General features: G+C 38.3%; 3 protein-coding genes across 5 annotated transcripts in view; 2 read left to right on the forward strand and 1 right to left on the reverse strand.

Moving 5' to 3' along the window:
* LOC111873596 (zinc finger MYND domain-containing protein 11) overlaps positions 1–3,001 on the forward strand; it is a 28,730-nt gene extending 25,729 nt beyond the window's left edge. For both annotated transcript variants that reach the window (XM_023868437.2, XM_023868438.2), the window contains exons 11-12: positions 1,090–1,218; positions 2,687–3,001. In XM_023868437.2, the coding sequence (XP_023724205.1) occupies positions 1,090–1,218; positions 2,687–2,809 (252 nt within the window). In that variant the 3' untranslated portion in view covers positions 2,810–3,001. The remainder of the gene's footprint in view (positions 1–1,089; positions 1,219–2,686) is intronic.
* A 12,365-nt stretch (positions 3,002–15,366) lies between these two features.
* On the reverse strand, positions 15,367–18,181 carry LOC111873588 (protein LZIC). The gene is made up of 5 exons (XM_023868421.2): positions 17,978–18,181; positions 17,509–17,644; positions 17,232–17,387; positions 16,188–16,320; positions 15,367–15,887 (listed from the first exon to the last, which is right to left on the reverse strand). The coding sequence occupies exons 1-5, from the start codon at positions 18,076–18,078 to the stop codon at positions 15,826–15,828; spliced, it is 588 nt and encodes a 195-aa protein (XP_023724189.1). The 5' UTR covers positions 18,079–18,181; the 3' UTR covers positions 15,367–15,825.
* A 395-nt stretch (positions 18,182–18,576) lies between these two features.
* Positions 18,577–27,420, forward strand: part of LOC111873593 (eukaryotic translation initiation factor 4 gamma 3) — a 133,247-nt gene continuing 124,403 nt past the window's right edge. The window contains exons 1-2 of one of the 2 annotated variants that reach the window (XM_023868430.2): positions 18,577–18,860; positions 18,997–19,147. In XM_023868430.2, the coding sequence (XP_023724198.1) occupies positions 19,074–19,147 (74 nt within the window). In that variant the 5' untranslated portion in view covers positions 18,577–18,860; positions 18,997–19,073. Of the gene's footprint in view, positions 18,861–18,996; positions 19,148–19,176; positions 19,265–27,420 lie in introns of those variants that run through there. The other variant, XM_023868432.2, reaches the window with a different exon arrangement.

Genomic DNA, 27,420 nt, shown 5'->3' on the forward strand with positions numbered 1-27,420 from the left:
GGATAGGTGATCAGCTCGTTGCAAGGCCTCTCCCTAAACACAGGGCAACACAAACGCACATAACACACACACACATAAACATCCATGCCTTGTGTGGGATTCAAACCCACAATCTTGGCTTCCAAGCGAGCAAAGACAGTAGATTCCTTAGACTCCTCGGCTACCGTGACCGGTACTGACCCCTTCTTAACCAGTTATAGTTTATGAACTGTCATACATGTATTCCTTTGGCTCCTTGCAGATTCTCACTTTAGGAGATCTATCATTACAGTGTTTCAGAAAATATTTCTCTTACTATTCACTCACTTATTCACCTCTATCTTTAATGCACCTTAAAACTGTTCACCATTTTTCTTTAATTTAAAATGACATCAAATTGCTACATGTTTCAGTCGTACTTGGTCATCTTCAGGCAGCTGTTCACTTTTTGAAACTGTCACACTGCACTAGCTCTTAAAAGTCATACACCCAACTAGTGAGAACATACATATGCAGGTGGCCCGAGCATGGGCACTGGAAAAGGAGAATAATGCGGAAAGGACAGTTTTATTCTCAAACAAACGTATTTTAGTGTGAACAACAATATGCAATAGCATGGAAATATATATGAACTTATTTTAAGTTAAAGATACATAGTGATCAGTTTTAAGTTGCATTAAAGACAGAGACGAGTGATTGAGTAATACATGAATGCAACAGGATGCTCAAATGTTATATTCTCATACTAGTGCAAGTGCATGTCTCAACTCAATAATGGGAGGAGACTAAAAATATGTTTGATAGGCCAAGGTTGGGGTATATATAAGATAGATACACGACTGAGAATGATTTGCTATGAGGCAATAAACTTTCTGATCAAAAGAATTGTGGCATGTATAATTCTCCATATCATGATTATTAATTATGAAAAGTGAGATAGAAAGTTTAGTTTTTTGTGTTTAAGTGTATGTCAGACTCTTACAGAATGTCTTACAGAATAGTCATGCAAAGGACAGCCAAAGTTAATAGCATTGCTAACATTCGGAGTCCACTGGATAGCTACACGTGGCATGGTGTGTTTGAGGAAAGATGATGGGCCTTGCGTTTCAGTTGCGGTGTGAAATGGAGGCAGAGAAGCAGAGAGCACTGCAAGAGCTTGAGGAGCAGATGAGGCTGGAGTTGCAGGACTTGACAGAGAAGCACAAACAGGCAATTTCTGAGATCAAGAAGAAACAGTGGGTATGTATTCCACTAGCACATATGTAAGGATTCAGCCTATAACAGAAATGAGTACCATGAATCTTCCTGGGGATAAAGGGCAGCAGGTGTGTAAGGCTGACAACCTCACTGCCATCTGTGAGCCGATTGTCTAGATAAGGTGAGACCCTCAGTGTCTCACAACCCAATGGGCCTTCATAGCCTGTTATAGTGGATAGCTTTACGTTTACCTAAGAATGTTATGTTGTTGAGATTAAGGTTTGTGTGTGAACATGAGATTTTTGTTGTTTCTAAGATTTGGATTGTGATATCATAGGTTATGACACCCTGTATTCTTGTACCAGGCCTGTAGTCAAGCCAGGACAGTCCAGGATTTAAGCGTCAGGCAATCACCCTGGCACCTGTTCTAGAAACAGTGATGTGAAATGCAAATAAATTATAGGCCTGTCTTTTTCTTCTGCTTTCAGAAGTGTAAAGCTGCCATTCCTTTTTGTTCTAGCAATTGGATTCTATATGCCATTGCAAATGGCTGTCTGAGCACCTGGAAGTTATTAGAACTTGTTCCATTTATTCATTGTACTAAGTTAGAATTATGTAACATAAATTGATAATGTCAGTGTGATGAAACATAAAATTTAATGAAACCACATTCTGCCAGTGCATTACTGTGTTGGAAAGCAGAAAGTGTTACAAGCATGTGTGCAAGTTGATTGAGAAGTGTTGAATGAATGATGAACATTGCTGAACTATAAGTCTCTGTTGCATGCTTTATTGTAACACCTTCATCCCTCTGACTTCTTTGGTGTCCAGTACTCTCCTACCCTGTACCACCTGAGAAAGACCTGAAGCTTATTGCACCCGAGCTGTCCTGCATGGCTCACCTTGACCTTGAAATTATCCAGCACTCAGCAGAAAAGGTTAGTTACCTTACAAGTTTCTGAATTTATTAGTGAGGAGGTAAGCAGCCATCTTGAAACAACACCTGTTTTGGAGAGGAGGGTGGCTAGTTCTGGGGTGTAGAGGTCAGAGTTGCTAGCTACAGATCCAGAGGTCTGGGTTCGATTCCAGGCACTACCAGATTTTCTGAGAAGTAGTGGGTCTGGAACGGGGTCCACTTGGCCTTGTGAGGATAATTGAGGAGCTGTTTCTAGGAAATAGCAGCTCTGGTCTAGAAAACTGAAATCAACTGAAATCAACTGCCAAGGGTATTCGTTGCGGTGACCAAGTGATATCCACTATCTGCTAAAGTTGGCACTAACTTCGCTGAGAAGTGGCAGCCACTTGGTCGGTATAGTTCACTTGTGGACTCAAACCGTGGAGTTTGTTTGCTTTTGTCTTAACCTAGAAATGTACTTACCTGTGAGCTGTAGTTGACTCACCTGTGACAAATGTGTAATAGAGGATTGAAATACCCAGTGTGCTTGGAAATGTTTTCTAATGTCTTTAAGATTATGCCATGAAAACAGCATGAATTTCTATAATGTTACAGTGCTACAACTGTGAGAGTGAAGCTATCTATCACTGCTGTTGGAACACCGCATACTGCAGCATTGAATGCCAGCAGCTTCACTGGCAGAAGGAGCACAAGCGCGTCTGTCGTCGAAAGCGCTGAGAGGTGGGAGTACTCTAAATGTAGGTGCCACACGTACAAAAGTTGGAGCAAATCAGTGAACCCAGTATTAAATATATGTGTAACATGAAGTTCATGCCGAATTCTCATGTTTGAAACATGCTTTTTGCAGTTTCTGATGCGCACTTATTAAGGTGCATGCACTTACTAGGGTTTTTAAAAAAATAACGCCTGGTGAGCTATTAACAAGACAAGCAATGAGAAACAAATGTTACTTTATATAAAAAATACATACGTACATAAGCTACTTCTCAACATAGTCACCGCCAGAATCGAGGCACTTGTTATATCAGGGAAAACGTTTTTGTATGTCTTTGTCAAGTCTGCTGCATGTGAGCTTAGTCACGTTTTGTATCGCAGAACACCAAAGAACTGTGTAGAGCCATTCAGAACAAAAGGCATAGAATGGTTACTTATGGGGTAGTGCTCAGCCATGACAATGCGCACTGGCATACAGCTGCTTCTGCTCAAGACCTGCTGGAGTATTTCAACTGAGAGTTGTTGAACACTCTTCCTGCAGTCCTTATCTCTCTCTGAGTGACTAGAACCTGTTTACCTACCTGATGAACTGGTTTGGATCGCAAAGCTTCATCAATAATGTATAGATGAAAGGTGTCAAAGCATGACTGAGCTCACAGGCGGCAGACTTTTTTGACACGTATGCATAAACTTATTCCCGAATATGACAAGTGCCTCAGTTCTGGCAGTGACTAAGTTGAGAAGTAGCTTAAGCACGTATGTTCTTTTTTGTGTATAATACAATTTTTTTTCTCTTTGCTTGTTTTGTTAACAGTTTACCAGAAATTACTTTTTGAATAGCTCTCATATTTATGGACAATTTTCTCAGTTTATATTTTCAAATCTTCAACAGATAAGATCAGCAGCCATGTTATGTTGTTCCATTCTTCACTTAGCCTCATCCACAAACATAGAAGCACAGTAGTGTGCATCATGAAACTCAAAACTTTTGTTCTTATTTAGTTATGTAAACTGACAGAGGGCTATAGTTTAGAACTTCAGCATGCTCTGGCTTCTAATGTTACAAAGAAAGTGTGGTGTCCATTTAAGTTTTAACACGCTAAGCTGAAATGGGAGCACATGAATCATCATATTGGTGCTTGTTAAAAGTGTGTTTAGAGTTGCTCTTAGGCTCAAAAATCAACAGTGGCATGTACGAATTTCACAAGGATGATTTGGTGTACTGGGATGTGCATGTAGTTTGATAGATAGATACTGACATTTTGTTGAGGAGTGTACAGATGAATACAGTACATTTTTGCAAAACATTGATGCCTATTTACCAGACTTCATGGTGTCACATCCCACAAGATCACAATCTTAGTGACATATAGTCTGTAAAACATAGTATTTTCTGTGCCTGGGATGGTTGGTGCACGTGTATGTGGGTACTGTGAATTGACTTTTAAGTGTAGCATTTGGTAGTTGATGCTGTTTATTTTATCTTATTTGTCTGTTGGACCTAATGGGATGGCCCAGTATTTTACAGTGAAGGTTGCATTGCATTTACTTTGTACATAATAGTTTCTCGATAATTTTTAGCTTAAGCATTTGAATTGCCTCGTTTCTATTGTCATATGTTACCACAAGAGTTCGTCTGCCTACTTAACTGCTGTATTCTATGTCTGTGCATGTTGTAGTACAAAAACAGTTCACTATTTTAAAGAAAGTATGGAAAAATGTATGGAAATGTTGAACTCACACTAATATTATAGTAGGGACCATTTACAAGACTAGATTAACTATCAATTAATGTAGACACTTTAATAAGGTACCTAACCTTGTCTTCTATGTAGAGCCATGTGCGTCACTGCTGCAAACCCCTGTGCTCGTATTTTCGGTAACGAGGATTTTTATTGCTGTTGACAGTGACGTAAGAGACAATTCAGTGTGCAGTCCGAATCAATGCATTTATATGATATGTATACAACTTTCGCTTTTTTTATTTGTGTAAAAGAAATGTTTCATACATGAAATATGTATGAGAACATGGACTTTTATGAATAATGTGTTTCTAAATAGAACCAGGATTTCAAGAACATGCCTGTGAATTTTCAGAATGATTCTATATTGCTAAATGTTTTGAGGTACTTCAGACATTCTGTGCAAAAGTTGTTATAATTGTGAGCACTTTAAAAAATGTGTTCTCTTTGAGGTCCTCCACAGCAGTGACTATGAAGAGTACCATCTTCTGGGATGTGATGCCGTGTAGTCTGGTTGGAGTTCACCAACATTTTGGGAGGACATATTACCTTCATATAACCTGCCATTTGATCTCAAAGGTCTTATTTATTAAAAGGCATGATTTACAGTAGCACTGAAAGGATACTTAAATACACATTCATTCTACTCTGATGATGAATACCTAATGTCTAGAAAATAACTTGTGTATCTTTAAAGTGGCCTCCGTAGTCTAGGGGTAATGTTCCCACCTTATGACTCAAGATATGTGGGTTCAAACCCGGAGGAGGTCGTGGAATTTTTAAGGGCGGAAAAATTCAGGGAACAAGTCCTCTGGGAGGGACTTTAAGCCGTGGGTCCCGTGTCATAGATTTACGGCACATAAAAGATCCTCATGTCTCTAGGAGACCTCTGAGCAAAATTGGTAAAAAGTTGCCTGCCCAAGTAGTTTCCAATGCCTCCGGTAGATTGGGAAGTATCAGGTACCACTGCCAGTAGAGGGGCCGAACTCACTGGCTGAAGGGGGCTGATAGTGAGCACCAGAACTGGAAGGGTATGGCGACTGGTAGAATATCAAAGGGGGACATACAATAGATCAACAACTGGTCGCGGTGCATGGGGAAACCCACCCCCTGCAATAATGAATGAATGAATGTATCTTTAAATAGCCTTGTGTGTAGTCACTGTGTAATTTTGGTTTCTCTTATGTGAGAACTCCATTGGGACTGTACATATGTTTTGTATTTATATGACATATTCCACATCCGACAGTCATTTTGACTAACTTTGAATCCATGGAATGCAATGCAATGTAATGTAATATCATGTACAAAAAAATTGTTATAATCAAGTCATAATCCAAGCAGATGTAATACTCTGCTTGCTGCTTGCTTGGCTTACTCGTCATTCCTGAAGATGGAGGCAGTACATTCTTCCTGAATTTCCACCAGATTATACGGTGTCACATCCCAGAGAATAGTGCTGTTCACATTAAAAATGCTGTCTATAGACACAGATGAACTGGCAGGAGCTTCTCTCATTATATGCTGATCCATTTAACTGAAGCCAAGTCCCAGTTTTATCTTGTACCTTCTGTTAGAGAATGAGGGTTTCCATGCACAAAAACACTAAAAACACTAATGTAATGCATTATTATATATTACAGATACATCAGACCCACAATACATGCACACAACAAAATAGTCTCTGCATGATATTTTAAAAATAATTTTTAAAATAAAATAATTTACAAGTACTTTACACCTTTAAAATTCAAAGTGTAGCAGCGAGAGAATGGGGCAGCAGTTCCCTCTACAGCTTGTATGCCTGATGAGGGCCAGTTGGGCTGAAACATGTTGTGTTTGAATAATACTAAGAGTCGAGGTGCTTTTGAAATGTGAATTTTAATATGTCGATGTAGTTGCACAGGGATGGTGAGAAGTGTGAATGCTAATTTAGAATACACAGTGCAGCAGGATGCTGTAGTTTTATATTATTTAAAATATGTGATTCCTCGAGTTGTGTGTGTTCAAATCCTCATTCTGTAACAGAAGATATGTGGATAAAACTCAGACTTTGTTCTGTTAAATGGGTCGGTATGTAATGGGACAAGTTTCTGTCCAGCCTTCTGTGTCTAGACCAGTCCAGTTGTGCAATGTGCGCAAGTACTGTGTTCTGTTCTGCTAGTTTTGAAGGTCTATCACCGTCTACTTCATAAAATTTAGTGTTATGTATGGAGTGATTTTTGGTTTCTGCAGTGATTAGTAATAAGCTATTGCTGTGGAAAGTCTGAATGTTGTGAAAGAATGCTGAATAAACATTGGGCAGAAACAGCACTTGAAACATAATCATGTCATTTTATAATTCTTATTGTGTGGACATAGGGAGCATTACAAACTTTTGGAGATTAATATGAAAGTACCGTGTCAGTGACACTGTGCATGTCCACGTGGTGTAAAGACCCAAGGCCAATCACAACTTCAAGGTCAGCACATTTCCCACAAATGGCAACCAGTTCATTCATACCTCCCATTTAAAGTTTCTTTGGGAGCAGTGGATCTGAACGCTAACTCATGAAAATCTTAAGTTACTGACTTAGGATCATTGAAGTTGAATGTTAAAAAAGGAAAGATATTAATTGAGGTATACCCAGTGGGAGTACATGAATGAAAATGTTGAACTTGTATAGTTGGAGTCAGGATGGGTGCAATTTAGGTCAGTTTCACAGTAGTGCATTAGTAATGTTTGCTTTGTTATGTGCATGTTTAGTAATTCAGCTATAGCTTAATTCATTCTGATTAAATTTGGTACATGCAGTCCTTAACAAAAATTTTTGGATCATAATTGAATATTGGGTCTAAATTGTTGAGCACTTTATGTCGGGGTTAATTACATTCTTACATACAGACACAACTTTCTCTCTGCAGTCACAAGGGATATATTCCTGAGCTAATTACAGATAGTATCATTCTTGTATAAACTCATGGGTGCTAATAAATTCTGTATGTACTGTGTGGTAGGAGTGCAGGAGTAGCCACTGCATTTTTAGCTCTAGTGGTTTATGTTTTACAGCTGTTTAGTTTTTCCTTACATAAATGTGTATACCCCCAAGACACATCTAGTTTTCATTTATCATATACCCCATTTATAATACGGGTTAAAACAATCACTTATCCATACAACATAGCAGTTTCAGCTAAGCGGCGTGTTAAGATGGAAACAGGTAAATCTTTTGAAGAAAAATTATGATGTATTGTTGGAGTCTAGACTTTGAACAAGCAAAGTCATTAGTACAGATGGGTGGATATATAATTCTGAAAATATTATATAGAGAAAAAATGTTTTGAACAAAATTTGTAGCCATTATGTCCCCCACCCCCCATTTTTTTTACAATATCCAGTATGTTAATGAACTTGTTCATCTGTTAAATGAAAGGCCCTAGAGGTAGAAATTGTGAACTGGACTCATGCTAGTAAGAAGGATGTGTGGGGATCTCACTGATTATGTCCTGTTTTGATATAGTAATTGATGGGGGGGGGATAACATACCCTGATTCAAAATGATTTGTTTGTCAGATAATAACACAGTAATGCATGTGACAATCAGCAGAGAGAGAGTGGGTTTCAGTACTGTTGTGTTGATATTGTAGGTTGAAGAGACAGTGGTGTGTATTTGGTAAGATTCACTGCTAACTAGAAGAAAATGTTAAACTCTAAAGGCGCGTCCACATTACTCGTGCTTGTGCTCGCCAGGCCTGTGCTCGTCGGGAGACTCATCTGGCTTTTACTTGTGCCTGTAAATCTTCATCCACACTACGTCAGTTGCTCGCCAGGCTTTGGCGCGTGAGGATCCATATATTTACTCGTAGTGTGTATAGGCTGTAGTCGTATTTTAATTTATTGGCTATAGTTTTTAAATTAAAAATTTTCTTGTCTCATGACTTGTTATATCGTCCACATTACTCGCGAGCACAGTGAGTCACATGAGCACGAGTAATGTGGATGCCCCTTAAGGATGTAGCACTTTCAGATGATGGCCATATGTTTCTGCAGGTTGTGTATTTAGTATTAGGATCTGAAAATGTGGACTGTCCATAGTAACATTAAAGTATCACAGACGTATGCCATTATAATAGACTGCATTTATGTCAGATGCTTCTCATAGTTTTTATACACATCTTTACAAATGGCAAAAGTGTAAAATTTATGAAAGCTGAAGTGGTTAATAAACTTCTGGAACATTTATTTTGTGTTTTCCTTTCTATCATGTGTGAGGAAAAGTATTTCCCAATTTTAATAAATGGAACTGTACTTCCCAAACAGAAATTCTCATAATATTTTCATTGGGTAAATGTGGATTCTGTTGAATCCCATATTAGACATAAGTAACCTGACCTGAAAATGGTTACCCTTTTGACTTTTGACTACTTGCTACAATTGCCAAGACCACATGACATAAATGCAGTTGTATGGAAAAACACACTGTACTTCCTGAAATGTCTGCAGGTGTTGATGAAGTGAAAGCATGTTCTTCTTTCAAAATATCAGTGTGTCGCACTTGATGCTACCTATTGAAATAAATTCTGTATCATTTCATTAAAAATGGATCAATCTCTGATTTTAGTGCAAGTATCCTGATCTGATCTAGTTGGTACATGGTGTGGAAAGGGTTAATCTCTATATGAAGGTGAACTAATGCTAAGCTGAAATCATTGTCATCATCATTAAATAAGTTGAAAAGGGAGTGGGCATTGCTGCAGGTGTTCACAGCATGAATGAAACTTTATGTGACAATGGGTCCTTTTCATTATTAAAACTGTGGCATCATTTGTTGAAGTAAAAGATAGTATCCTGATCTGAGAATATAGCCCTTTTCAGTATGACACTGGATGCAGTTAAGAAGGGACACTTTCATAGCATGATGCATAGGCACATGTGCAATTTTATCTATTACGGATACAGGTGACTCTCGTTATACATGGGGGGTTGTATTCCTGAAAATCACTGCATATACTGTAAACACATACAAGAGGAAAAACACTGAATGAACACTGGGAACGGTAGATGAGTTGAATGAGACTGTTGCAGAGTAAGGGAAACTTCATGCGCAACTCACTGGGCACTTGCAGCAGCCTTTACCATGGCTGTGGATAGGACACTGATGCTCCTCATGACACTGGAGTAAAACCGCACACATGCAAATGTGTATATACTGAAAGCAAGTATAATGAGAGTCACCTGTACTCACAGAACTGATGAATTTCTGGGTTACATGTTGTATATTCTCAAGAAACAAACAGTAACTAATGATCTGCAGTAACAGTCTGATTATTGTGATGATAATCAGATGTATTTTAATTTATCTAACACATTTGAATTCAAAACAGGAGCAAATGTCATTTGTTCTTTGTGTGTATGAAGTAAAAATGATGTGTAAGATCACAGATCTAGTTATGGTCACTGTTATATGCTGACCATGGTTTTATAAATATTAAATGTGGGGGAAAGAGTGTTACTGATACACAGGCCAGTAGGGAAATTAATTTTGTTTGGATTGTTGGAAGTCTTTCAGTGAGGCATACCGTACAACGGCTAGTCCGGCAAATGTGAGCGTTATTGAGTCATCCCCAGAACATTATTTGTAATGGTGTATTTAAATAGTATTATAATACGCAGCAGTTTTCTAACAGTAACACCAATATAAAGAAATATAAAACATTCCACACTGTTGATGGACACATTGCAAATACAAGCTCTGCTATTTCCTTCATCATAATGTGCAGAACACTTATTTTTGTATCTGATGTTGTTTTGAGTTGTAGTTTTTATTATTACTGTGCCATACTCTTGTTTGGAGTGCTAATGATTGTAGTACAGTTAAACTGGGTTGTGAACAACTCACAGATTTATAACTTAAGTGAGCAACTTGTATGCAGGAAATAAGCAACATACTTTTGTATGTATAAAAGATACTTTTATAGGTTTTGAGGTTTTCACAGGGATGATTGTTCAGACTGGTTGTTTGAGTTGTGACATGGTGTAGTCTTGTATGCAGGTACTGATATTTTGGAGGAACATGCTGTCTTCATAGCATGATGGTTGAAGATGGAGGAAGCACTTGTCTCTGAAACATCAGTTTCCACCTGTAAGATTACACGGTGTTACAGTGCAACAGCCACAATCTGAACATGCTTCTGTTGCTAATATATCACGTATGTGTTGTGCACGAAGTCTGAATGGGGTTGCATTCCAGACGTTTGTTATGAATTGTTTGGAACTCGATGTTTCACAGACACGGTGTTATGAATAGCTGATGGGTTCCCAAACCAGCCCATAATTGTCTGTTTAGCCCATAATTAAGTTGAAGTACAGTTCATTTCAAATAAACATTCGCAGAAAACAGTACTGTTTTAATACCAGTAATGAAACAAAATAGACAAAGTGAACAAATATTTTACTTCTGTTTCTATCTTATTGGAAGTGGCGTTTCTTGAGGAGAAACACATTGAGGAGAGGACAGAGAGGAGGATTTATCTGCAAATGTAGAGAGGGGCTTTTGGCACTTTCAAAACCATAGAGGTTAGGACATCAGTTCCTTTTGGAGACTAAGTAGTTCATGACAGTAGTGCCTGGTTCATATATATCAAATGAAAATGGATTACTGGAATATTAAGATTTGTTCTTGTACATGTATATTTGTGAGATAACTCAGGGACTTCCTATACTGGCGTTTAGTTTTTGTTTCATTATACATTAAGTATATGTTGTTCTGTTGTCTCACTTTATGTGCATTTGAATAGTGTGACATAACAAATATTAGTAAAGTCTCATACCAGCAAGCCACTGGGGAAACAGTGAGCAGAATTAGAGAGTGAGTCATCAGAATCCATGTCACTTGCTGTTCCCCCAGCGGACCATGCTAGGATAGGACCCCACTGACCATCTAGCTCTGCCCACTGTGACAGTTAAGCGCACATGCGGGCAGAGCAGTTCCTGGTGGTGGAGCCACAGACAGTCTCTGAAACATTGGAATCATGCCAGATCACCCAAGACCTCCATTGGTCGCGTCGTATCATATAGAGACAGTGGTCTTTTTGTTAGATTTGAGTTCTCTCAGCAGTGAAGCAGTGACTGAGAAGAGTATTTATCTTTGGTTCTGGTTTTATTGATCAAGTCAGGGATGATTAGGTGGGCAGTGCATGTAGCATGAATGGGGGAGAAGAGGAATGCATATAGGATATTGGTGAGAAAGCCAGAAGGAAAGAGACCACTGGGAAGACCAAGGCGTAGGTAGGTGGACAATATTAAAATGGATCTTAGAGAGATAGGATGGGATTGGATTGATCTGGCTCAGGATAGGGACCAGTGGAGGGCTCTGGTGAACATCGTAATGAACCTTCAGGTTCCATAAAATGCTGGGAAATTCTTGGGTAGCTGCAGATTTGGCTTCTCCTCAAGGACTCGGCTCCATGAGTAAGTAAGTAATGTTTTTATTTCTTCATCCAACTCTGCATTACTAGATAGTAAAGTAATGCTTCGAGGGATGTCTTTTTGGCGCAGTAACTTGCACAAAAGGACAGAGGAAGCAAGAGTCAGTATTTGAACCAGGCACATCAGTTTTGTCTCAGTGTGATAGAGTTTCTTTTATTCTCTGGGGGGATTACCTTAGTACTTCAGCCATAAATGTGCCATTGGACCAACCCTGGACGACAGGTGAGAGAAATGGAGGGTTTGGTGCAGTGGGAATTGGCATGGGGCTGAGAGCTTTATACTTTAATGCATAAGCTTGTATCTGAAACACTGTTGTAAGGGCAGTGCATTTTGTTTGTCCTGTCTTCATACCTTCTGAATAATTTTTTCTGTGTAGCATACTTCTCTTATTTTACAGGAAGAGTACAGTATGTTTCGTTTAAACACATTTTAATCAGCCTAACTACTTTCATGGGTTCCCCTTACTGTTATCAGAATATTGTACAATATTTCCCTCCTAACTCAGTCATAGGCTTACTTGAAGTCTATGAATAGCTGATGTACTGTCTTATTGTACTCCCATTTTTTCTCCAGTATCTGGCAAATGCAAAAGATCTGATCTGTAGTTGATCTGTTACATTGAAACCCACACTGATGATCCCCAATAATTTCATCTACATATGTGTGGACTTAACCTTGAGAGAAGAATATTGTATAACATTTTATATGAAGTCCTTTTTATGTATGAATAGCAGGAATCATTGAAAACTAAATTTAATAATAATTTATAGGCCTCATTATATAGATTCAACATTTTAATGAAATTGGGTATCATTGATTCTTCCCAGAACATCTTATTAAATAACTTAGCAGGAAAGTTCTGTCATTAATTGACTGGTGTTTGTACAGTTTGCTGTCCTATTGCATACTTCATTACGATTATGTTTCTAACACCTTGGCTTCAACATTCCCATGCTGACAGCCATGCAGACTTAATATCCAACATGGAAAGTGTGAACACCATTTAGCATAGGCCTGTCAGGTGTTGTCTGGTGGGTCTCATTTCAAAAGCAATCAGGTTTTACTGGATAAATTATTCAGGGATGTATATTGTAAATGTAAATTTTGTACTCATTGTATTATGATAACATTGAATGTACTATATATTAATATTCACAAAACATATTGTAATAGTGGTTTCTAATTGTATTGATATACATCTGAAGATGGTCTATAGGACGGAAACATGTTAAGGATAAAATATTAAAGTAGAAAAAACTCCCATCAGTCACACTGGATGGAATTAATTAACCTTTTATAATACTGTTAGTATGACAGACCAGGATGAAACGAACCAAGCTTAGTTTATATATATATATATGTAAGTTTTTAGTCGGCCCTTCACGATCGTTGCCCAAGTTATTTTCATGAGCCTAGTAGCAAGATTTGAAGTTCTGAAACTTGTGAGTAGAGGCTTTATGCAATTCTTTCATGTGAGCAGTTTTGGATTACACTTTGCTTTTATTCACTTAAGTCTGAATTAAGAAAACCATATAATCCTTTCTTACATTTACATGAGGCTTTGGTGTAGAAACATAAATACTGATGAATTCTGTCTTCTGGGATATAACACCATGTAGTCTGCTGAAAGACAGTTGACATCTTGAAGGAAACTACTGCCTCCCTCTTCATCGTGGCTTGCTGCCTGTTTCATTCTGGTTTCTTGCTTGGTTTACTCTTCAGGCCTGAAGATGGAGGTAATATTTTCCTTGGAACTGTCAGCTGACTTTCACTGGACTACATAGCGTTATATTCCAGAAGAATTCTTCATAAGCACTGCTATTAGAATCTCAAATCCAATATAAATATCGATGTTTCAAGACAAAAAATTAACGTTAATGGTCTGTGTATCCAAATTGAAACTTCTATGATTCTAAAGATACAGAACAGTGTATGTTGATAAAAATGAAAAAGAAAAAACGTTTTGGAAAAGGTTTGGTAACATCGTCTGTAATGAGTCCTGTAGATTGCTGTTTCCTGAACTTAGTACAGTACAGCAGCAAATTAACAGTCCATGAAGTCTCAGTGATAATATATATACATGGTAGAGACATTAAGTTCGTGGAATGTGGTTTTATCTCATCATATTACAAGGTATTCACATACACTTACGCAGATCCACATTGGCCCTCAAAATAGTTGCTTTTGGCCGCTATACAAGTCTGCCAACGTGATACAGCTGTTGAAAACATTTCTGAAACATACTGGTAGTAAATTCCTGTACAATGCTTTGTGGCCATTCCATGAACTTATTGGCTGTGGTAGTATATGTACACATTTAATTACAATGGGCAAACATAATCGTTTATCAGTGATCTCCATGTTGCTGAAGAAACCTAGAAAATCGGGTTATGATCTGATCAGTGGGCACTGAATGTATTTAAACCAGTGAACTGTAGCACTCCTTGCTTTGGTATGGCTAAGTTACATACATGTCTTGTATTATAAGCAATAATTGCAATAAATTATTTAAATGCAGTTGATGTTCAATGTAACGTACTGCTTTGTTAGATTCATGTTCCTTTAATTTATGTTTCTGTTGCAAGGAAGAAGCACAATGGTTAAACATTAATAATAAGGGAAGGTATATACTGGTACATTTATAATAATAGACCTATTATTAATATGTAATAAAATGTGACAGCAGATAAAATGGTTTCAGTTGTTACACACTGTATATAGTGGCATATAAGATGACCCCCAAATTTAAATTGAAAATTTAAATATAGAACTGTGTTCACCAGATAAGACAACTTAAAAGAAATTAATTTAGTAGTGCATGAGGCTTGTTATGAACAATCACAGAACATTGTGCTATTAACTCCCCTACTGGTAGTTACCTGGAATGTCACATAGCTCTGTTGTTTGTTTATTCTGGATCAGCTGTTGCAAATGGATGTGGGGTAAAGTCTGAAGTTACATTAATTGTTGTCATGCTATCCCATCGCAGATTTAATTATAATTCCTATCTTACAATGTGCACTAGACATGAGTTTAAATTAGAAATAATTGTGGTGGGAGTTGAGCAATGCATAGCAACTGTTTGTCAAAACAGCATTTTAAGGATATAAGGTCTGCTTTTTATGTTTCACATGTAAGAAAACCCACAGTTTTGTGGGGCTTTTCTATGCTTAAAGGGTTGTATTATAGGCCATTATATACTTTGTCCACCACTTTATTTCTGAAGAGACCAATGGAACAATATGTCATCCTTAGTACAAAACATACCAATACAAAGTGTATTTTGAAAATGTCTTTTTAAAATGGATCTTGCATACTTAAGATCCAGAAGTTTGTGACGATGGTATATTAATACATTTATTGAGTTTTTGGACATTATCCATCGTCCTTTTTTTAACATAACATTTTGGAGACTGGATTCTATCTCTGTCCTTAGGTAAAAACCAACTGAGTTGGGCCCAATCGATGGAGCTAGTCCCCATCTCCAGACCTTGACAGGGACGGAGTAGCTCTATCGACTGGGCCAAACTGAGTCGACCTAAGGATGGAGATAAGAGTCCAGTCTCCAACACACTGTGTTTTAAATTGAGAACAGGATGATGGGTAATGTCCAAGAACTCAATAACTGTACTGGGTCTTGCTTGTTTGCCACATCAATCTGTAAATTTAACTACTTGTTTGCCACATCAATCTGTAAATTTAACTAACTGAACATCCAATCTTTTTTTCTAGAAGAACCAATTCTGTATTGTGGACATTTTTGAAGAACCATCTTGCAACCAGGACAGTAAGCTCCATAGCTGTTTCTTTCAAAAATGGTTCACTGCTCGGACCTCAGACCGAGCCATCTCCAATGCTCTTTCTCCCGCTTCTGTAACATTGCAGGGACATCATATCAGACAGTGTGAAAAAAAAGAAGGTCCGATGTGACTGATATTTTTGTGTGGAAACAGTGAACATGGGTGAATTTTGATTCAGTGTGTTTCTAGTATAATAATGTTTTACTGATGCAGTATTTTTTGTTTGACAAAAGTATGAAGAGAGGATGTGCTCAGATCTTTCAGTAAGACCACTGGAACGGCCTAATGGTTTGAGAAATGAAGAACTGTGACTTGTGATTAAACTTTGGTCTTCCAGTGGCTATACTAGGCAATTAATGTTGTGTCCTCACCCAGTGTATCGCTGACACGGACAAACTGCTTTCCTGTATTCTCAAGACTAGACGATAATTGCTGCTCCAGGAACTTCAGTTCAGCTGGTGACAGACGTTCCTCTAACTGTCGCAGGGCACTCAATATCTCAGTCTGCAATCACACAGGCTATATGGACCAGGGGTGAAGAAATTATTTTAAATTTTAGGGGCCAGCTTTATAATACTTGGGCTCAAGCATCTTATACTAACCACAGTAAACAGTGAAGCTACGATCACAAGTCGAGGTGAAACATGTCTGCAGAAATGTTCACAGATTATTTTAACACTGAAGAATAACTGGGCAGCAAACAGCCAGAGAAACGGATCCAGTTTCCGAAACATCGTGTTTTTCTTAGTTATCTTAAAAACCAGGACGATGGATAAAGTCCAAAAAACGCAATATCTCTGAGCCAGAGATTATTTACAATATGCAAAGTGGACGTTGTTTATTAATCTTCTGTTATGTTGACATATGGAGACAACTGCTTCACTTAAACTGTACACTCGGACCACTACTGGCTACTGCCCCTGATCTTGTTAGAGCCTAGCTTGTATTGCTACAATGAAACTGTCCCGCATGCCCTGACATCTATCGGCTGTAACTGTGCAGAACCAAAGTTGTCTGTTCTATGCCCAACCAGAGCTGGGTACAGACAAAGTATGTGGTAGGAAGATTCCACATTTCATGCACATGGTGCTTTCAGAGAGTCCCATAATGTGTATTAATCTCAGGCAAACACATTTTATGGTGCTAAGAGCTCGAAGCAGTATACCATGTTTATGACTTACATGCCAGCGAATGAAATATGTCTTTGTTATAAGTACTAATTATGTCTCATGACAATCTTAACATATTTAACAATAAAAAAACAGTTTCGCACTATATCTTTAGATGCATACTAATAACAATATCTGGCAAAGTGTGTGGAAACAGAATTACAAATGGAATAAACCATCTTCATGATATTTGAGAACGATAGAATTTTGAAAAAGAGAAAATAACTGACTATAGGTCTTGCTCACTTTCTCTCTTGTACTAGCTTGGACTGAAAGTTTTCCAAGTTGTTCATCTCTGTCAACTTCGGCCAGCCGCTCCCGTAACAGATCTGGTTCTCGGCGGGCAAACATGCGTATGACAGCAGGTGTATGGAAAGCTGCACTGATAGCTGCCTGTGTTGCCTATGTAAATATGCACACAATATATTATATTCTGGAAATTAGGTTTTGTGTGAGTGCACAATCATCGAACTGTACTCTCTTTGGCAGGCTCTGTTGTATAGATCATTAATAATTCACTTACCAATTGCATGGATCCCAACTGGTCAACCAGTGTCATATCACCTGATATCATCTTGGAGAGACTTTCATTGAATTCTTGCAACTGTTCCATTGTTTCGCTTTTTGTTTCTTCATACTCACTTGGATCAATATCATCTCTGGTTATAATAAAAAGAGAATCAAATTGTAATATAATGTAGAGTTAATTGTGTATGAAGTTCATATTTATAAGCTGAATAAGAGACTGACTGTGATATCCCAATCCTAACCTACAAATCATCTATGGGAGTACTTCACTGACAATTAAGATCTCAAGCAAATAATTTTACTTTGTAAAACGTTCTGTTGTAAAAAGGATGAGGATTCATCATTGCTTTAGTCGAGAACCTAATTTTCTTACCTCTGTTTTACCTAAACCGAAATGTTCTTTTAATTTACATGCAGTCGTATTATAAGGGTTCAACTTCCGTTGCCCTCTTCAATTTTCTTACTTGCATTCTTCCAAATCTGCTAATTGCTGAACCAATCTGTCCAACTGGCCTTCCAAATTTTGTCTTAATTTTTCAGTCTCTGCTTGGCCTCGCGATGTCATACTGTTTTTCTTTTTTTACAATTAGGTTAGTTTTGTTAAGAGTTTCTTGAACTTCCTTAACCCTACTTTCGTGTCGTTTGTGACATGCACTTTGTGTTATCGTTCATGGAGGTTGTCAATGGTCACACTGCGGGTGAACGATACTCTTTGCATGGAGTATGTTTAGTGAGCGCTCAAACATTGACAAAATAAATGCTCGTATTATTCCCTATACTAGAAAGCACCCACACAACTGACGTATTTCACCATTTGTCCAATAGATGTTGCATGCGTAAGGAAGTTGCAGTGGTACATTATTTTTTGTAAAATAGTTTTTGTAAATTATTCAAGACATTTGGGCGTTTCATTGTAATACAGTATATTTCCTATGGTATTGTTAGGACTTAAATTCATTATTTACATATTTTACGTGTTTTGGACATGGAAATATAGTGTTCTTTCCCGCGCTATTTACGAACGCAGTTCCTTGCCCAAATTCCGAAAGATGCCGTGCTAGTTGCGTGAAACGTTCGTATGGTGGCCTGTTGAAGAAGTTGTTTTCTTATTGCTTATATTTTGTTTATTTCACATAGTCTTATGTAGTAGTATATGTGTAATAATAGCAATGTATTCGGTGAAAAAACTCTAAGAGAAGACCGTGTTTAGTGATTTAACAGACTCAAAATACATTCATTGAAATATCCAGACGAGCCGCCATTTTCGGACTTTCAACCGCTCGACTCGACCGTAACCGAATGTATTACGGAAATGTACGAAGTCATCTCCATCGAGAACCAGAAAAGGTGCTGGTTGTTTGTTAAATATAAATTATCCTAAATCATCTGCCAATTTCAACCTGCATTATGTCTGATAATATTTTTTGAGTAGTCCCACAGGTTTTCAAGTTTGTGTTAACCCACGTGATTGTTTGGTTCACAGGAGATTATACGAAGCATTCATATCGAAACGAACGGTCCTTCTATGAGGACTTCAAACTTATTTCAGCACACGTTGCCATGAGCATTCAAAAGGGAAAACATCAAAGTGGACAGACTCAAGGATATTCTCAACGTTACCCTCATGCACCTACGTATCCTTTTATGAGTTAATGTTTGTAGTGAGAATTTGTTGTGGTAAGTTCGTGAACAGTTAGAAAGTAGAATTTCAGTGCCCATCCTGGATACAGCGATTGGAGCTTCACCAACCGGTAAGCTTAGTCGTACCATTCACACGTTACGCAAATTTTGCCACATAAACAGTCAGGTTATGCAATTCAGTTTCGTTGGTATTGCCCGTCATGTAAATTTAATCACTGTTACGCAGTAGTGTAGTGATCGTTGATTTGTGGATCGATTTGGACTGATTTGATTGAATGCCAGATATCTAATTAATGTCACGCATCTATAACTCTTACTGATGTGGGTGTGCCCGGTAAGACTTCTGTATTAATACTGGGAATATTAAGTTGTTGGCTAGTGTTCGGTTGGCGAACCTAATGCTGTGTCACGTATTTATTGTGCGCTCATCAGATTTGGCTTTATTTGTAGGAATAATCCGTGCATTCATTTCCAATACTTGCTGATAAATTCTTTATGCTCTAGTGGATTTTTTTTATTGGTGCGTTTTCAACCATATTTACAATCTTCTGCTTGTTTGAGGTCATATGTTCTAAATATTTTGCTATTAATTTAGTTTATTTTTGGTGTTTTTATATGTTATCACGATCAAACTATAGTCTAGTTTTATAATATGACTACAGTTGTTTAATGCTTATGGTATGTAACCCAGCTTTGAGTGTACAGTGTGGCTGGATATTTATTGAGTTGCAATAATGCTGCTCCATAAATGTGGGCTTCTGTACTGATACTAGGTTGTGTTTTAAGATTGGGTAGAATCTGTTAATTTTATGTTATCTGTATTTGATGATGTAATGTGTGTAAGGAGGACAAAATGTTAGTCCTTTTATAAAGAGATTTCCATAGTGTTACAGAGGGTTTGGTGATTATAGGATGTTACAGAAGGTTTGGTGATTATAGGATTTCGGACACAGCATTGCTTGACGATTGGGCGGTTAAATGTGTGACATGATATGTCTGTGGGATGTTCTTTTAGTACTAAATTCTCCATTAAGTGCTGGGAAGTAGATTTCTCCCTCACACTTTTATCATCATCAGTAATAACGGATGATTGAAACGTTTACTTATTTTTTTGTTGGGACTGTATTCACCTTACTGTTTGTGAGAAGAGAATTGACAGTTTGCATAGAAGTTGAGTGGTGCTCTGTGGGGCTTAGGTTATATGATGATGGAGAAAGATTGTTATGGTGCCTGACGTTGCTGCTGTTTGTGCCAAACTCCTTAATGACCAGTGGTAAATGTCTTACTGCGCGTAGTGGCAACCATACTTTGACCAATTTATATGTGTGTGGGAACGACAGTTCTGAAGAAGAACTCTGCTCTTCCAGAGTAGGAAGAAGATTGTGACAGTGTGACAGCGTGTTAATGGCTACTGCCCGAGTGTTTTTTGTGGTACTCCAGACATTTTTATTACAGTATTTCCACATTGGGATTATTTTTCATGTTCTTCACTTGAGGACGCACACACTCAGAGATTGATTTTGAAAAGTATTTTGTCATGTTTCCTTTCAAAACACATATTTGCTGCTACTCTGACTGCGGATTTAAGCCTCATGGGCAGACATACCACATATGGGCAGATGTGTAGCTTGCAGTGAGTTTACTGGTATGGGCACGGACTGCACAGGAGCCTTCGGCTTATGCAGTATTGGCAGAGCTCATGCTGTGTTGCTACTAAATGTAAATTGTAATTCCTGCCTGCCTTTTAATGTCAATTTATTTTAGTTTTGTAATGCATGTAGTTCAGGAGGAAATTAAGAGGCGATTGAACTCTGGTAATGCTTGCTACCATTCAGTCCAGAACCTTTTGTCTTCTCGTCTGTTGTCTAAAAACATAAAAATTAGAATATACAAATCTATAATTTTGCCCGTGGTTCTGTATGGGTGTGAAACTTGGTCTCTGACATTAAGGGAAGAACATAGACTGAGGGTGTTTTGAGAACAGGGTGTTGAGGAGAATATTTGGACCAAAGAGAGATGAAGTCACAGGAGGTTGGAGAAAACTGCATAATGAGGAGCTTCATAACTTGTACTCTTCTCCAAATATAATTAGAATGATCAAGTCAAGGAGGATGAGGTGAGCAGGTCATGTAGCACGAATTAGGGAGAAGAGGAATGCGTATAGGATATTGGTGGGAAAGCCAGAAGGAAAGAGACCACAGGGAAGACCAAGGCGTAGGTGGGTGAACAATATTAGAATGGATCTTAGATAGGATGGGATGGTATTGATTGGGTTGATGTTGCTCAGGATAGGGACCAGTGGGGGGCTCTTGTGAACATGGTGATGAACCTTCGGGGTCCATAAAATGCTGGGAAATTCTTGAGTAGCTGCAGAATTGGCTCCTCAAGAAGGGCTCAGCTCCAGAAGTAAGTAAGTAAGTAAATGCATATAGTGTCTGTAGCCACTCGTGTTTGAAAGGTGTTTAAAAGTATATTCATAATGTGTATATATTAACTGTCTTTTAGTGCATACAATTTCACTTGTTGCTTCACACTACATGTTTTGGCATCACTCTGCCATTCTCAGGTGTATTAATCATGTCAAACCTTTGCACTGCCTGCCATCAAGTGTCCATTTATAAAATGGTATAGAATGTGTGTTTGTCGTCGTTCAGTAATAAAATTTATATACTAAAATCCATTAAGATGCATCATCCCACACACCATACATCAAACTCTTGTGTAATGCCATTCATCCGTTATGGGAGTCATTCCCCTTATGTTCTAATTGTGTATATACTGTGTCTTATGATGTGTCTTTCTTATGTGGCTGCGTGCATTGTATTGCTGGACGTATTGCTTATTGAACAACAGTGAACACACATTTTATATCATTTTATAGATGGACACTCGATGGCAGGCAGTGCAATGGTTTGACGTGATTAATACACCTGCGGATGGTAGAATGATGCCGAAACATGTAGCGTGAAGTGACAAGTGAAATTGTATGCACTAAAAGATGGTTAATATTTACACATTATGGATACAAATCAGTGCAACAGGACGCTAAAATACAACATTATTAAAAGTATAATGTTTCAAGTAATATAGTTGACAAATTTTGGGATAGATTTTGTGAAATTGTGTGATTGTTTACAGTTTATTATGAAATTAATGACTTGGATTTATGTAATAGATTTTGTACTGTCTGATTTGTGTGGTTGTATGTGTTTTTGTACACTTTTATTCTGTTTTGCTGATAGCCGTAGTTTCTTTCAGAAGGGAGAAAAAAGGAGGAATGCTAATTTTTATTTTATATATAAGTGATTTGTGAGAATGAGAGCAGTGTTATAACATTGCAATAGATCCACTTAGAAGGAGTTTTTAGGTGTGCAATTGAAGCCGGTGTTGTTAAGTATGTGTACTTCAGTTCACCAAAATGTTTTATACCATGATCATTGGTTTTTTGAAACCTCTGCAGTATTGTTGACTTGGCCAGTTTCGTTTAATATTGTAGAATGCTTTGTATCCAGATGAGTTTTCTGAAAGGCCCCTCACATATGTGATATACACAAAGCCCAGAGGCTTTTTATTTTGATGACTACTACGCTTGTAATTAATAACTGGAATCCTTTAAGAATGTTTTCTAGGATATTCTTTCTTACACCCAGGACAGACAGGTTTATATTCCACATCAGTAGCAGTTATCATTTTATCAGAACAAAAGTGTCACTCCTTTCAGTGAAGTGGTTCCCTTCCCAAATGTTAGAAATCTACATCAGGGGAAAATGGAATAGGAATAAAAATAAAAAAGAACAATTGTTGCATTACTGATGGACTGTGATACACAAAGACGTTAATTGAAGATTTGCAACAGGATGCTGAAATACAGAACTAGTCTGTATACCAAATGAGCTGTTGTGGCTCCCATTTTAACCATTAAGCACCAAAACAAGATTTACCAGACAGCTTCTGGTGTAAAGTTTATGGTCTTGTTGAATGTGATGCTGTGTAGTGTTGGTTGATGGGTAGCAACAGTTTGGAGGAGTCTGCTGCCTCCATAGTAGTTCATAGTTGGACCAGGTGTGAAAACATACCTCCCAGTTATACGTTCATTTTATGCTTTTGTTGATAAACTGTTGTTCAGGGAATTCACAGCAAGAACAAAGTTTGCTGTGATACCAGTTTCTATATAGGTCAGGTGTAGGTGTTCTATTGATGTTGGTTACTTGGGATATTGAACAAATCAGTATACAAATGAACACAGTAAGCCTTAGTAATTGTGTGAGGTGTGTGACAAAATGAATTGTTTTAATGCTGATTGTTATGCTGTGCCCAGAATGTATTTTAGGGTGTGGCATCACTGTGTAGAGATGGGTTGTTACAGCATCGTTTTAAAGCTGCTAATTTCTGTTGTCACCATACCAGAGTTCCCATTGAACATATGGGACTTATCTTTATTAAACGTTGTCTCTACAAGGACTGATGCATTCTCAGAGATGTTGTCGACAGACTGCTCTTTACTGGGGGCTTGCCATGCAAACACATTCTCTCTGCTACAGGATGTTCTCACATTATTAGTCATGCCATTGCATGGAACAACACACTGGAACTTTTACAAATACCAAATCAGTGTACAACCTGATATTGCTATATATAAAAGTGATAATTTTTTTCTTCTACGCGTGTTGCTTTATTCTTGCATGTGTAGAAGTAAAAATTATATTGAACATTTTCTTATGTAGGTACTTAAGATGACATTTGTAAATTGTTAACATGTTGCTTTTGGATAACATTAAGCATGATTGGTGAAACATGCATGCTTACATACATCTTGTCATAGTATGATTTGTGACGCGCACACAGTCTTGCTTTCTTTGAAATTATGTTTGAAAGCTTGTAGAATTTGTAGAGTTCCTGAAGTAATGAATGTTTTTTCTTCTTTTATTGCTAGTGGGGTAGGACTAAGTCCCTTGTACTGCGGCCACTTCTGGCCTATTGTACCAGCCCCAGATGATGGGTGAGGGTGATTGTGGAGCAGTTGGTGGAATGAAGATTGACAGGGGAAGCTGAAGTACTCAGGGAAAACCTGCCACAGCGCCACTTTGTCCACCACAAATCCCACTTGACCAGACCCAGGATTCAACCCGGGCCGCTGCGGTGGGAAGCCAGCGACTAATCTGCTTGTGCTATTGCGCGGCCATTAGTAATGAATGTTAGAACATCCTGATATTAATTTTTTATGGGTTTAGTACACATATATGTACTGTCAATGATGATAATAACAAAAACAACACTTTTTGAGTCCTAGCCTTCTTTAGTAGATTCTGCCAGATTTGTTCTGGTTTTCACTTCTTTGGGTTTTGCAACAATAATTTTTTCACAGAGGCACATCAGCCTTGTCTCCAACTGCATCCTGGAGGGCTGGGTCCCTGTATTTATATTCTAACCTATCTCCACATGGGGATATAATAATAGTATAGAGTAACTTAGCTTATATTCAGCCTTGCTAGTCAGGGTCAGTATTTGAGCAGGTGCTCCTGCTATACGTAAATTTAAATGGTTGTATGTAAAATTACAAAATTGTTAGATTATTATGGGCCCAAAATTGTCATGCATGCTGCACAAGTTACTGTTAGTGTCATCAGGTAGTTCCGAGGCCTCATTGGTCATGTCTCACTCCCTGCATTGCCCGCTGATTGGTTGATGGGAACCTTGGTGCATAGTTTGATTTAACTAGTTAAGTACTACGCCATAAAGGCGTAAAGCACCTAGTATCCATTGGCTATGAGGTTGGGTGGATCCCAGAGCCAGTCTGGATGACTTGGAGAAGAGAAAATTCTTGACTGCACCAGGACTCGAACTCTGGTGCCTTGGTTGTCCAACCCGTAGCTAGTCGCTATACTGACTACACTATCCAGTTTGATAGTATGTTGATTAATGTTGCATGCCCTGATGTTCTGATGTATTTTTTTTTGTAGCTGTGTGTCATGGCTGGGTGATGATTGTCAAGGTCGAAACTTGTAGCCGAGTTGTTGTATAATATTACTGATATAAATATTATTATGATAAAGTAGGTAGTATAATTATTGTTGCTGGTGCTTGTATGTGTATTGCAGGGTGTACACATGAAGTCTGTACTATTTTACTGTAACACTGCTTAATGATCTGAAAGGCATAGGGGGGGGGCTACATGGTTGAGTAGGTTAGATGATCAAGATGTGACCTACAGTTTGCAGATGCTCATGGAGGGCACCACAGATTGTGAGGCAGATATACCTGTAATCAGCCGGTTTGAGCCCCTATGTTGTTAAGCATGGTGAGGGTTGCTGCAGTAACTGCAGTTCTCATCCTGCGAGCATGTTTCTGCTAAGTAGTTGACAGTGGTGGCACACACAGCAACCTTGATGTACCCCCAAGTGGAATAAGGTCAGGTGAAGTAGGTGCTGTGTTGGTAAGCCTGCCCATGCTTGTCAATTTTTCTGGGAACTTGCTTTATAAGAAGCCCATTACATCTTGCTGAAAATGTGCAGGTGCTGTATTCTGTTGGAACAGTGCGTCATAAGGAGCCTTGTCCTCCAAAATAGGCATGAGGAATACCTGCAGTGTTTATCAGGTGCACTATGTCAGTTATTGTATGTTCAGCAAAGGAGGAAGCCTGAACACTTTCAGTTTTATACTGTCTCTCTCTCTCATATGTTCAGTTGCTTCCTGCAGATTCTTGGGTTATGGTGATTAGAATTTCCTGATAAATGGAATATGGATTCAACACTGAAGTTTTGCTGTGTGGCAGCAAGCTAGGTTGGATTCTGTTTGCCAATCCGACTTCATCTGCCTCAGATTTGGTGACAGTTTGTCATCTCCTGGGGCCTTTCTCTTTACAATTGCAGCCAGTCCGGAAAACAATTTATACCTCTTGTAAATATGCTTTTTTTTTTCTGGTGGATCCATCCCAGAAACTGCGTGAAATCTTGTTTGCACCCAGATCGCAGAACTACACTCATCAAACATCATCATGCACCTAGTTTTTTTTTTGTACTTGGGATGAAGTTTTCACAAGTGTGAGTGTAGTTCTTCTGGTGGAAGGATTTGGATATTAGTGTGGCACGGATTGTAAACTTGATTGTATAACCCATTGAAATGGATTTAGTTTGGATTCCTGTGCCTTCAGTTTATAAGCAGCGTAACAGTAACGCGGTGTGCACCTATCAGAGTAATTATCCATTATGGACTTGATACTCCAAAAGTTTTCTACATTAAAGTTTTGGAATGGAGGATTTGAGGTTCTCACAACAGTGGTAATGAGGAATTCTGTCTCTTGGGATATAACACCATCTAGTCCAGTGAAAGTTAACCCTCGTTTCAGAGGAACATGTTGCCTCTGTCCTCAGGATCAAGGAGTAAGCGAAACAAGAAACCAGCATGAAGCATTATACTGATAATGCAAAACCTACCCATCAAATTGTTCATTTCAGTTTTAGGAATGTAATGCCAGAAAATCAGCATCAAGAATTAGTATTTGAACAGTAAGGTACTTTTTTTTGCAAACTCCAAATTAAAAAAGAAAAACAATTTCTGCAGAATTATTGGAAGCATTGATCTGAAACCTGATGTAGTTACTGGCAGTATATTAACACCTCTGTGCCAGAAATTGAGGCTTTAATTCCTACTGTTTAAGAAGTTCTATTTTCATCTCATCCTCACCCCCCTCTTGCAACAGTTTGCAGTTTAAGACCAGCCCCCCCCCCGCCTCTTCCAAGAAAGGCATGTTTTTGTGCTACTCTCACTGTTGGTTTTAATCTCAAGTATTGACGTTTGCTTGCTGAAAAGTGCCATGGTTCGTACTTTGACATTTGTCTCGAGTGCTCATACATGCCTCACCTTTATTCTGTAATGCACATATTTTGATTTCTGTCAGTCCGAACACCGTTATGGGGATGTCTTTATCTTGGTTCTGAAGTAAATACATTCAGCCATATGTTGCTCGTTACCAGCTTGCAGAGCAGTGCAATACTTTGCTGTCTCACTTGCCTCATTCCTGCGCTTGTGGGCTCATATTTATGGTGCGCTTGTACCATTCTGTGAATGCTCACAGGGGCAGAGAAGTACGGTTCCATGCAATCATAACCTTGGTATTAGGCAGTGGTGAGGGGACATGTACTTTACCCACCTTAAGCCCCCCCCCCTTCTCCAGTCACTTTTCGCGGTCCAATCAGGACTCTACACAAGTTTTTCTTCTCTTTTCTTTTGAAAAATCACTGAATCATCAGTGATGTCTGCTGAGCTC

The sequence above is a fragment of the Cryptotermes secundus genome, unplaced genomic scaffold (genome assembly GCF_002891405.2).
Source record: "Cryptotermes secundus unplaced genomic scaffold, Csec_1.0 scaffold631, whole genome shotgun sequence".
Lineage (NCBI taxonomy): Eukaryota > Metazoa > Arthropoda > Insecta > Blattodea > Kalotermitidae > Cryptotermes > Cryptotermes secundus.

Coding starts and splice junctions, on each gene's coding strand:
- LOC111873588 (XM_023868421.2), bottom strand. CDS start 18,078: ATGACATCGCGAGGCCAAGCAGAGACTGAAAAATTAAGACAAAATTTG. Junction 16,321..17,231: donor AAGCTAGTACAAGAGAGAAA/GTGAGCAAGACC, acceptor GTGTGATTGCAG/ACTGAGATATTGAGTGCCCT. Junction 15,888..16,187: donor CCGTGTCAGCGATACACTGG/GTGAGGACACAA, acceptor GCAATGTTACAG/AAGCGGGAGAAAGAGCATTG.